At 26.9% G+C, this 12,401-nt stretch overlaps 1 protein-coding gene and 1 long non-coding RNA gene across 3 annotated transcripts in view; both read left to right on the top strand.

Annotated features, from left to right (window-relative positions):
* The window catches only part of LOC136088850 (uncharacterized), a 10,264-nt gene extending 2,471 nt beyond the window's left edge, over window positions 1-7,793 (top strand). Inside the window, exon 3 of the long non-coding RNA XR_010642551.1 lies at window positions 6,451-7,793. This is a non-coding gene — a long non-coding RNA (uncharacterized LOC136088850). The remainder of the gene's footprint in view (window positions 1-6,450) is intronic.
* Window positions 7,794-8,286: 493 nt separating this feature from the next.
* On the top strand, window positions 8,287-11,551 carry LOC136088851 (uncharacterized). Of its 2 annotated transcripts, XM_065813799.1 has the most exons (5): window positions 8,287-8,501; window positions 8,656-8,737; window positions 8,814-8,918; window positions 9,018-9,126; window positions 9,423-11,551. In XM_065813799.1, exons 4-5 carry the CDS (start codon window positions 9,036-9,038, stop codon window positions 9,818-9,820), a joined length of 489 nt encoding a protein of 162 aa, XP_065669871.1. In that variant the 5' UTR covers window positions 8,287-8,501; window positions 8,656-8,737; window positions 8,814-8,918; window positions 9,018-9,035; the 3' UTR covers window positions 9,821-11,551. The 2 variants fall into 2 exon arrangements, with proteins under 2 accessions (XP_065669871.1, XP_065669872.1); XM_065813800.1 differs by lacking the exon at window positions 8,287-8,501 and having other exon boundaries at window positions 8,625-8,737; window positions 8,814-8,906; window positions 9,423-9,956.
* The last annotated feature ends 850 nt before the right edge of the window (window positions 11,552-12,401 follow it).

The following is a 12,401-nucleotide window of genomic DNA, read 5'->3' on the forward strand; positions in this document are numbered from 1 at the left end:
TTATATTGACGTGTACATTTGTGTATTGTTTATGTTGACGTGCATTTTTTTGTGTGTTCTTGTTGCTAATTATTTTTATTATTGTAGCTTTTTATGTTTGATGCTATTATTAAAGTTATTTCTTATTTTTTGTCTCATCATAATATTTAAAAATATCCTTTCGTTTTCTTTTTTCTTTTCTATCATCCTTCTGATTGTCAAACGTTGTGCTATCTCATTTATTTGTTATTATCTCTTGTCAGTTTATTCACTTTTTCCCTTCTTTTGTGTTATTTGTCTTGCATTTTTAAGTATTATTGTTCTTCTTCTTATTTTGTTTTATTTTATTTTGGTCGCTATCTGTATTACTTTTTTTGCTTTATTTGTTTATTTTGTTAAGGTGTCACTCTAATGACTAGTTTTTAACTATACGAGTAACAATGAACCTAGTTTTGTAAAATTATAAATAACTTTGTAATTTTTTTAATTTTATGGTTAAAAAAAATGGATAAACATTCCCATTCTCCTATCACAGTAATTTTTTTGTGTGAAGAATCTTTTTGTCAAACATATAAACGTAAAAATATTTGGAATATTCTCTTTGTCTAAAAGTTGGTGATTTCAAACATTTAAAAACCTTCCTACGCCACAGTATATATATATATATATATATATATATATATATATATATATATATATATATATATATATATATATATATATATATATATATATATATATATATATATATATATATACATATATATGTATATATACATATATATGTATATATATATGTATATATATATATATATATAAATATATATATATATATATATATATATATATATATATATATATATATATATATATATATATATATATATATATATATATATATATATATATATATATATATATATAGAGCCGTCCCGAAGAGGTCTATAATGGGGAGGGGGGTTTGGTATATAAAAAAGGTCCTTGATATTTGAAATTTGCCAACTATCCTTCAAAAATTGTCAACTCAAATGCATATATATTGGCTTTGGGGGTAGGGGGTGGGACGCCCCCCACCGTACGGGAAGGCTCTGTATATATATTCTTTCAGTAATGTTTCCATTATATTTAACAATTTAGTTTGTCAACAAATTTTGATGAGCTTTTTTTACTTATTTGAAAAAGTTATTTGAGCAAATGTTTTGCATTTACTTTCTCGTATCTTCAACAACATTTTATGCAGATCATCCGATTTTATCAAGATTTTTTATTGTCATAAAAAAGTGAATTAACTACATATTTTACATATAACTTTTAAAGCTAAAATAAATTTATCTGTAACTTTTAATTTTTAATGAAATTGAAGTGTTTATTTAACACATCTAGCAAATCAATAGTTTTATTTTCATTTTTTCCGCATATTTAAGTTCTTTTACTATAAGGAATACATATACTATTAGAATTACCCCCCCCCCCAAAAAAAAAAAAAAAGGTGCATATGAGTTTATACCAACCAATACGAGTTCTCGTGCAAAACTTTGAGAGTTATGTAGTCTTGTAACAGGTAGAAGTAAAGATTAACTTTTTAAAGTTTCTATTGGCTTTATTTTTAAGTAACCATATTTTATTGGTTTTATTTATATATAACCATAACATATTTGTAAATGTTAGTTGTCATTTTCGCAATTGTTTTTTAAATATTTCACTTTTGACATTTTATTTTCACACAATGCCTGATTTATGCACTAAATATATATTTTAGATATTATTAGCTTCTTTACCTATTCTGACCATAAAACGCTTTTTAACCTAGAAGTGAATATTGTCTAAATATAAAACACTTTTTAACCTAGAAGTGATTATTGTCTAAATATATCAAAATTAACTTTTTTTATTGTGCTTCAAAAATAAATAAAATAAAGCAAAAACATTTGCTAAAAAATATAATCTTTTTTGTACTAAAAAGTGGAAAATAAACTTTTTAATTTAAATTTAATAGTTCAGTAAACAAAAGATGGACAATTCTGCAGAAGATTTATATAGAAACATACCTGTCAATCTTTAGTTTACTGAACTATTAAATTTAAATTAAAAAGTTTTATTTTCCACTTTTTAGTACAAAAAAGATCATATTTTTTTAGGAAATGTTTTTGCTATATTTTATTTTCTACTTTTTAGTCTTTAGAAAGAATTATGATATTTAACAATGCGTTGTCAAGACATTTGTTAATAAATCGAGCTTTTTAGCCTAGTTAAAGAACCTGCATACTTTAATTAGGTGACCTAGTTAACAGTACGTATTGCACCTTCTAACGTCGAGTGCAATTTCCTGTCCGCTTTCTCTATGCTATCTTTCTAACACGACTTCTTCTGTCTTTCATTCTAATATATCTTCGTTCTTCCCAAACTCACTTTACTCTTGGTCCGTAAAGCGGGTTATGACGCTCCTTAAGGAGTTGAACTTGTTTTTGCGGGCTTTGGTAATGTGGCCTCTATATGGCAATCAGCCGGAGGAGGATAGATCACAATACCAGAGTTCATATCAAGTGAAATTGATTGATAAAAAATGTATTCTGGTCATCCTTCCTAAAATATGTAAGACAATAACAAATAAAACATAACAAAATTTATTGATTCGCTATTAGTCTTATTCTACTTTGATCAAGTTGTTTACAAAACAACAAACTTGTATCTTAATAGCAAAAATACCATAATCTAATATGTTTTTGCATGATGTAGTAAAGTTGCCGTAACAATAGGTTTCTTCTTGTCGATACGATAAAAAAAAAAAAGATTTGTATACGTATTAATAAAAAGTTATTATTTTGTATATACATATTTCACTCTGGTAATAAAATTTTTTTTCTCAAGAGCATTACGTGAAGCATCCAAAAATTTTGCGTTTTTTATAAAAAATATTCATGACAAATTTATTAATTGATTTTTAAATATTTACAGTGAGTAATCTAAAAATATAATTGATTATTGATAAATTACTTGCATAAAACTAAACCCAAAAATGTTTTTATTTTTATTTTTGAAAAAAAGGAGTGATCTAGACTGATTCAATCTCATTTATAGGAAACCTTTCTTGATTAAATTATACTGCTAAAAAGCCAGTGGTTTTATCTTCATTTCGAAAAAGATAGTTAAAAAAGTAATAGTAAATGCAGGTAGTGGTCACCCCTAATGGTCCTTGATTACCCGCTGGTTCCCATTTATCTTTTTTTTTTCTCTGAAGTTTTATCAACCCTCAAAAGGATCTCAAAAGAACTAAAATTTTATTTAAAAATTTAAAATTTATAACCATCTTTATCAAAAACATCCTGAAAAAAAGTATTGCTACAAAGTGTCATTGAAAAAATGACCATATCAAGTTTAATTTTAAAATGTTATATTTTTTGAATATATATTAGGAAATCTTTATTTAAATCCATTATTATTTCTGAAATCTATGAAATTTTAGTTTTTTTGAGATTTGTATGAGAACTAGCGAATAATCTCTTGTCTTAAAGGTTATTGAAGGCGATCTTTGCGAGTGATAGCGAGTAATCAAGAGTCATTGAAGGTTACTTTTTTCAAAAAGTTGATTAAACCAAGGAGGTATAATAAATTGGAGGGAGAACGATGTTAAAATACGTGATTTCTCAAGGAACAGTCGTGTAGTAACAGTTTTCGTAATTATCATTATTTAAAGCAAACCAATTGCATTCCACTTTTTAAAAAAATTAACCAATGGTATTGTTTACCAACATCATAAGCAATTAAAGCATTGCAAATAAAAGATAGAAGTTTAAAAAATCGTAAACAATAGTTAAAGTTAGTTTGTTGTTATTTTTTTATGTTGTGCTTTTTGAACGACTAATAATAAATTTCTAGGTTATGTCTTGAAAAAAATGGGTAGTATTTTTTTTCCGGATTTACAAAAAGGTATTTTATATCTCTATATTTAGAATATAGCAATTTATTTTTAAATCCAGAAAAAATACTACAACACAAAATAAAATCCTGGAGAGATGTAATAGGGTTCTTGCCAAAAAAAACTTTCTTTAAGAACGTGACAAATCTATAGCTAAACGGCGAAGCAAAAGAGAAGGTTCAACCAAGTAGTTGAGATTAAAACTTTAATATTTATACCTAGTATGGAGGTATTCAAAAAACGATTACTTTACGTAGATCATGGTTTTTGTTACAATTACAAAAATTTATCCAGTCAACTTTTAAGAGAATAATCAATTTTGATCACAATTTACAAAGGTTACAAACTAGACTTCAAAATTTTTGATTTGCCGCTGGAATAATTATACAACAAAGACTGTACTGTGATTTTAAACGATTTTTGGCTTCGTTCTCCCTCCATTCTACTATACCTCCTTGATAAAACCAATAATACTTTGTATTATTGGTTTTATCAAGGAGGTACTTTCAATAACTTGAACTTTAGTATTCTATGAAAAAAATGGTACATGCTTGTAAAGACACACTTTTAAAGGACTTTGATGCTCATGACGCAAAGATTTCTATTTCATTTTGTTCTTTTGTAATTTGTTTGTTCTTGAACACATTTCAATGTGTTCAAGAACAAACAATATCTTTTATGTATGGAACTACGTTCTAAATATAAAAGATTATATATAGAACGTAGTTCTATTTATAATCTTTGCTGTGATTTGTTGAGATTACTCAACAAACTACAGAAAAAGCAATACCATCACGTACTTGCCAGACATATTCACACGTGCAAATACAACAAGTGACAATAACGGAAAGATTTGTGGATTTTATTGAGTCGTTAAAAAATGGGGGAGGGTATTGGTAACAAACTTTGGCGCTCAAAAAAAATTTCTAAATGAAAAAAAAATAGCGCTCTTAAGGTAGCGCAATTACAATTGGAGTTTATTTTCCTTTTTTTGTTTTGTTTTGTTTGTTTGCGTCATAAATTAAAACAAAAGTTTTCACTTAACAAATGCAAAATGAATTGAATAAACCACAGGCGTAAATAAACTTTAGACGTTTGATTTAACTTATTTTTCCCTAATTTTTAAAATCAGAGACAACAAAATGTTGTTTTTGTTGGAAGCTGTAAATGCTGTTATTGAGTAAAACTGTCTACAGACTGTTACTTTTTAAAATATAGACACATTTAGTTCATTTTAAGTAAAAATTATCTTTAATGAAAAACAAGCTGTGTATGTCTATATATACATGTATATATATACATGAATGTATGTATATACACTATATATGTATATACATACACACATACATACGTATATGTATAAAATATGTATGTGTATAAATATGTATGTGTACAAACATTTATATATATATATATATATATATATATATATATATATATATACATATATATAAATATATATATAAATGTATGTATGTATTATATAAGTATATATATGTATTTTATAAGTATATATATGTATTATATAAGTGTATATATATTTATATAAGACATAGGCTGTCATACTTTTTTTATTTATAGTTGTCTGTATTGTTATTTTGGTTACGTTTTATTTAGATTCAATGAAGTCTAAATAAAACGTAAATAAAGATAGCATTGCGCGTAATTAGTGTTCATGTAGACATACTGTTTACAATAAGCAACCTCCTGCTTGAGCTTTGCTATTCATTGTGTTTTAGTTCAAGTTTATCAGCTTTTATTAAAAACACAGTTTATTGTAAAATGACTTGTGAAACTGAACTTCAAATAACTTTGTAAATCTTAAAAGAAAACGTTAACTTATTCTGTTTGACTTAAATAAACCCAGCAACCGTTTAAAATGTTTAAATTACAATAACTTTATTTAGTAGTTGCTTTTATTATAATGAAAATGAATTTGATGTAAATCGTCTTGCAACTGAATGTTTTACAAACTTAATAGCAAAGTTAAACGGAACTACACCTGCTATTTTTTTTTATTTTTTTTATATATGCGTAACCGTTGCGAAGTATTACGTGTTATATATTCCTTTTTTCATTTTAAAAACCGCTTTAATTGTGTTGTTTTTTTACTAGAAATTTAAACATTGTGTTATTTGTTTTTATTTTCAAACGGTCCTAAATCATTCAAGGTTCTTCCAAGAAAGTTTTTTTCACGAGAAAAGAATATTTATTTTTCTGATTTATTTAACGTAAAGATTTGTCGTTTTTGTCGGATTTTTTTTTAGTCGAATTTTATTAAACCCATATTATATGTTTGAGTTTTGGGTTTATTCATTTTATTTATAATATACTTTCATTTTGAGCTATTTTAAAATATACTGCAAACTCGATAATACAGACAAATTTTTAAAATATACTGCAAACTCGATAATACAGACAAATTTTTAAAATATTTTTATTTACATTTTAACTCTGTTTAAACATCCTAATATACAAAATATAATTATTTTTAAATTTTTTATAATTAATTTGACTTCAAGCATCTTTTTTTAAAGATTAATTATTCTTTGTAGAAGAAGTTAAAAATGAGCGATCACTACATCATCGATTTAACGTTGTATACTTACATGATTTCAATATTGTTATCAGTTACTACGTTGATAATATACTTCACCTTAAAACAATGGAGGACAAGAGATGGAAAAATGATGTTAAATATTATGATGGTGGATTTACTGTTTGCATGCTCTAGTGTAGTTTATTTATTTTGCAGGTCAGTTCAATGTCGGTATTACTTAGCTCAAATAGCACTTTATTTGGTTCTTCTTTCGTATGCCTATCAGACATTGATTGCTGCAAATCGTTACATTGTAGTCAATTTTACGTTTACCTACAAGAACGTGCTAAACAGAAGCAGGTTATTTGTAGTTTTATTTTTATTATGGATGTTTACCTCGTTATATTTGATTACATCTCTCACCGACCAACAAAATAGCACAAATAAAAGTTTTATTTTAAGTCAAAAAGCATTAATGATAAACAATAAAGTGTTGTTGATGAGCGATAAAGTGTTTATGATGTACATCTCCACCAATTCAATTATCTGTTTTTCCGCAATCCTATTTGTCCTTTCAGTTTTAACCGTAACCTTAGAAATAAAGCTCCGATGCACAGCTACAAGTCACAGAGAACGGTTAAGAACACTTTTGAAATCTATTCAAACCAATATGGCGCCAATTACAAAACGAAAATTTAGTTTTCAAAACTTTAAAAACTCTTTTTCAGGTGAACACATGCCTGTTAGGAAAACTTCAATTTTTCTATTTGGCATTCACATTTTTATAACAGTATGCATTTTAAATGCTTCTTTATGCAATATTTTAAACCATCGTTATCCGTCAATTTATTTATTCTCCAAATACTCTACGCTTGTTATGTCTGTATTAATCAGTCTACGCCCAACTGTTAACACCCTTAATAGTTTGTCTTATCAAAAATTAAAGTGCTTTAAGAGAGTTTTTTTTAAGCACCTCGGCATAAATTTAAAGCACAATAGCGAATATTACGACCATAATCAAACAGATATTCAGGAACGCATAAAGAAACGCAGTTCTTGTTTAATATCAGCTGAATTTTCAAAATAAATAAATTTGTTTACGTGATATTATGTAAAGTATGCAATTTGTTTTTGAGAAACAAAACTTTATTAAACATTTTTGAAAATATAAATAGTTTATCACCATATTATAAATTATTATATTTATTATTTAGAGTTATTTTATATAATGAGTTAAATTATGATGTAAATATATAATGTTTAAATATTAAAAATAAATATATTTAAAATAACTTTATAATGTAAATCTGGTTATGAAAGTTTTGTACAAAAGTTTAGAATCTCATACTTTTTCAGACGTTCAGACGTTTATTAGATTAATAAATCAAAAACCAAATTTGACAACTTATAAAATCTGCATATTCTTACCAAAAATAATTGTTTTCAGTCAGGGCCGGCGATAGGGGGGTGCATAGGTGGATGGGTGGATGGGTGGGACACCCTTCCTCCCCCCCTCCCCTCAAACACTGAATCTTAGTCGGCACAAAACGGATTCAGTGACCTTAATCGGCAATGCAGACTGATTTAATTTTTGCGATTACATTTTAAAATATTTACTTTCAATTTTTTACAACATTTTTAAGTTTTTTAAAACTATTACAATTAACTTTTAAGAGTTACAATTTTAAGTTTTAAAAGTTAATCGTACTTTTAAAAGTCTTAAGAGTTAATCATAATCCCGTTTCGATTGTAGAAAGTAGGTCAGCTATATATGATTTATTGTCGGCTACCGGTTGGTAAAATATTTTTATGATCGTTTTCTCTTTTATAAAAGGTATATTTATTTTGTTGCAAGTTACAATGAATGTAAATAAACACAAAAAAAGAAAGAGAACAAAGTTGGTGTGTCTTAAGTGCGATAGCGTATTTGACGATGATTATAAAAGAAAACACAAATTGAAACAACATGGCGGTGAAAAAGTGAAAACTAAACACTTTGGTGTCCCAAATAATCCTTTTGTTGCTGCTTCAAATAAGAATGTTATCACATAAAAAACCATATAACAGGTAATTAATTCGAAATATAATCAAAAAATATATGACAGCATAATTAACATTGAAAACATAATAGCTTGTTTTTTAAATTAATAATAGGCAATAATAGGCAGGTTTTTATAAATTAATAATAAACAAGTAAAGCTAGTTTATCTTCATTTGAGAGTTCATCAAACCTGGAAAACTTATCTTCAACTCCTTTACAAAATGCACCGGAATCATCAAAATCAGAGTATGACATAGACTAAGTGAGTTTGTTTGAATATATTATAAATTATAATTTAAAAAATTATAGGTTGTTTTTTTTGTGTTTCTTTTATTTAGAAAATAAGGAATAACACTGTTGCTTCAGATACTGATACAAATTTACTATCAGCAGCACTAAAACCAACCTTTTCAGCTACAATAGACCATTTGGTGAATTTTAATGTAAGATAGAGTTATGTGTACAATATAAAAACATTTTACAAAATATCAATAAAATTTTATTTTGATATGTTACTAAAAAAATATTTTGAACTTATTTAGAACTCTGTTGAGCCAATCATGACAGGCCTAAGCACTACTGAAAGTATTCAAACTGTTGATAATGTTATTAAAGAAGCTACATATTCTGAGATTATTAATGATAACTCAGGTAAGATTTATGTTATGTATCTATGTTATGTTATTAATGATAACTCAGGTAAGCTTTTTATTAATTAAGAACTTAAGTATTTGGCTTTGATATAGTATTTCATAAAATAATGAAAAATACCAACAAATTGCAAAATGCAGCATGTAAAATGTGAAAATAATAATTATAATAGAATATATTTTATTCTAATATTTCTCATATATATTGTTGTATTGTAATCGGGTAACTTATTTAATATTTAATGAAATATAGTTGGTATTTTTTTTATTTAAATAGTTATTTTTTTATGGTTGCAGGTGACAATTGTGCTTATGATTGGGTTGCTTGCGCTGGAATGCTTGAATCACCTATAAATAATTTCCAGGAATGTAACTTACTTTTGACAAAGCTTAAAACAGAAAGTTATCCAAATCCAATTTTATTTTTAGTTTCTACATCTCTTATAGTATCCTCAATAAAAAAAGAATCTGAAAAATATATAGCTATAAGCAAACAAGTTTTGAGTGCTTTAGTATCACCTTCTCATGAGGAAATTAATGGGAATGCAGATTTTTTTATTGAGCATGATCCTGGTAAGCAAACTATTGTAAAATCTTCATCTCAAATGAAGTATCTATTAGGTTTATGCCCAAATCAACCTAAACTAGCTAAATTTCCGAATAATACAGATAATTTGCATGGAAAGCAACGCTAGTTTAGTTCTTTGTGGTATAAAGAATATCCACACTTAGAATATCGTTTAATCAAAGATGCTGTTTTATTTGCTCTTTGTTTCCAAATGGTCCAAACAAAACTTATCTTAAGCCTGCTTGGACAGAAACAGGTGTTCGTGCTTGGCATAAAATGAAAGGTAGAGGTTTCAAGAAACCTGGTAAGCTTCTTCAGCACTATTTGTCAAATACGCATAAATTAGCATTACTTAATTTCAGCAATTTTTAAAATAGTTCTAACCATATTGACTGCATTATAAATAGGCTTAACAGAGAAAAGGAAATTCAAGAAGTAATAACTATATTGTTTGATGTAACTCGTACTCTTGCCAGACAGGGCTTAACTTTTAGGGGGGATGAAAATGAAGAAAATAGCAATTTTAAGCAAATTCTATTATTGTTATCAAGACAAAATTTTGTAATTAAAAAATGGTTTGACGAGAAAGCATTACGAAAAGATATGACTTATCTTTCTCATGAATCGCAAAATGAGTTTATAGACTTGTTAAGTGCTGAAGTAAAAGCAAAACTTATTGCCAAAATAAAACAGGCAGATATGTATTCATTTATGGCAGATACTACTCCAGATATTTCACATCGAGACCAGCTATCAGTTTGTATTCGGTATGTTGATAATTATGGAGAGGTATTAGAAAGACTATTAGAAATAGTTAAAGCTGTAGACAAAACTGGACAAGGCGCTGCAGAATTAATTCAAACTGTTATTACTAAAAATGAATTATCTACACAAAATCTTGTTTTTCAGTCATATGATTTTGCTAGTAGTATGTCTGGCAAAATAAATGGAACACAACAAAAATTATCTGATCTTCTTGGTTGCTCAATTCCATTTATACCTTGCTAGGCCCATAGAATTAATACATTTCTCGAGCATAGCTGTGATGCCAGTGTTATAGTTGGAGATTTTTTTTCTGTGTTAGAACAATTGTTTGTTTTTTTCTCTTCCAGTACAAAGAGATATGGAGATTTACAAAAACGTTTATCATTGATTGAAAATTATTTACAGCTCCGTAATTTATCTAAAACAAGATAGACAGCTTGAGCTGAATCGATAAAATCTGTATGGGCTTCATTAGAATCAATTATAAATACTCTAGTAGATATGTCAACTGATCTAAATTTAGATAAAAGTACTAGTTTTGAAAGTTTTGAAGCTAAAGATCTTAACATAGTCGATGCACTTATGTTGCTAAACTGATTATGAAGGAATTTATTATGAATTTTTAGTGTTGGTTCATCATTGTAAAGACATTTCCATTTTATCAGATATTTTTAATGTATCAGAAATGCACAAAAAAATCTTGCCAACTATAAATAAAATGTTAAGATTAATGTTAACAGCACCCATAAGTACATCATCAAATGAACGAATATTTAGCAAACTAAAATTGATAAAAACTATTTAAGATCCACAATGCACGCTGATCGACTTCAAAATGTGATGCTTCTTAATACTAATAAAGATATGTTGGACAAAGTTGATTTAAAAAGGGTTGTTGAAAGGTGGGCGTTAGTAAAACAACGGAGAATAAATGTTTACTAGGATATTTCTAAACCCGTTGAAAAAAAAGTCTTCAAAAGATGTCATTTTTTTATAAATAAGAATTTTTATATTAATAAAATAGTGCTTATTTTTGGTTACTTTAGTAATCAACTATACTAAAATGATTATATATAATAATAATAAAGAAAAATTAGTCGGCAATTTTTTTGACTCACCCCCCTCCCCCCCCCCGCCCCTCAAAAAAAAAAAACGTGTTTGCGCCGGCCCTGTTTTCAGTAAACACTCTGTGTTTAAAAATAGAAACGAAGTAATACTTGTTTCAAAAAAAAAAATAGTAGCCGTACAAATTTTTAAATTGATTTCAGTTCTACTTTCTTCTCTACCCGACTGTTATTCATTATTACTTTATTAATTTATATTTTAGTTTTACTTTTTGTCAAAAGGGATGCATAAAACTGCTTACGATGAGCAGTAACATTTAAAGCCTTCTAAAATATTTTGATAAGATCTAAACGTTAAGATACACAGAAGTGGGTTGAAAAGCAATAAGCTATGCAATAAAGTGGCAAATAAAACGTATTAAAGAATGGTTCCATAATTAAATGAAAAATTGCTTCACGATTAGTAACAATAAAATAGTAAAAAGATTTAAAATTTTAAAGAACTGCATCAGAAATCGTCTGAAAACATTTAAAAAAACAGGCGGCATCTAACGTCACGCAGGATCAGGAAAATTAAACTAAAACAATAGAGCGCGATATCGGTCTTATATTTCGTCAAGTAATAACCAATCCGAGGTTAAGTTATCGTGAACTTACCAATACATTCAACGAAAGCCGTAAAAAAATCTTTCTTCAAATACAATTAGAAACATTTTTCATTGGAAATATGTTTCTAACTGCATTTGAAGATAATGAACACAACTAAAACCACTTATCAGTAATCCCATTGTAAAAAAAGAATGTTCAATTTTAAATGGAAACATAGCTTGGAAAGATCACATAAGAATGATTGAAAATAAATTTCTAAAAACATTGGTT

The sequence above is a fragment of the Hydra vulgaris genome, chromosome 12 (genome assembly GCF_038396675.1).
Source record: "Hydra vulgaris chromosome 12, alternate assembly HydraT2T_AEP".
NCBI lineage: Eukaryota > Metazoa > Cnidaria > Hydrozoa > Anthoathecata > Hydridae > Hydra > Hydra vulgaris.

Bases quoted from the DNA above. Each gene is read 5' to 3' on its own strand.
- LOC136088851 (XM_065813799.1), top strand. From the start codon at position 9,036: ATGACAGGCCTAAGCACTACTGAAAGTATTCAAACTGTTGATAATGTT. The intron at 9,127-9,422 runs GTAAGATTTATG...TTATGGTTGCAG, and splicing joins GATTATTAATGATAACTCAG to GTGACAATTGTGCTTATGAT.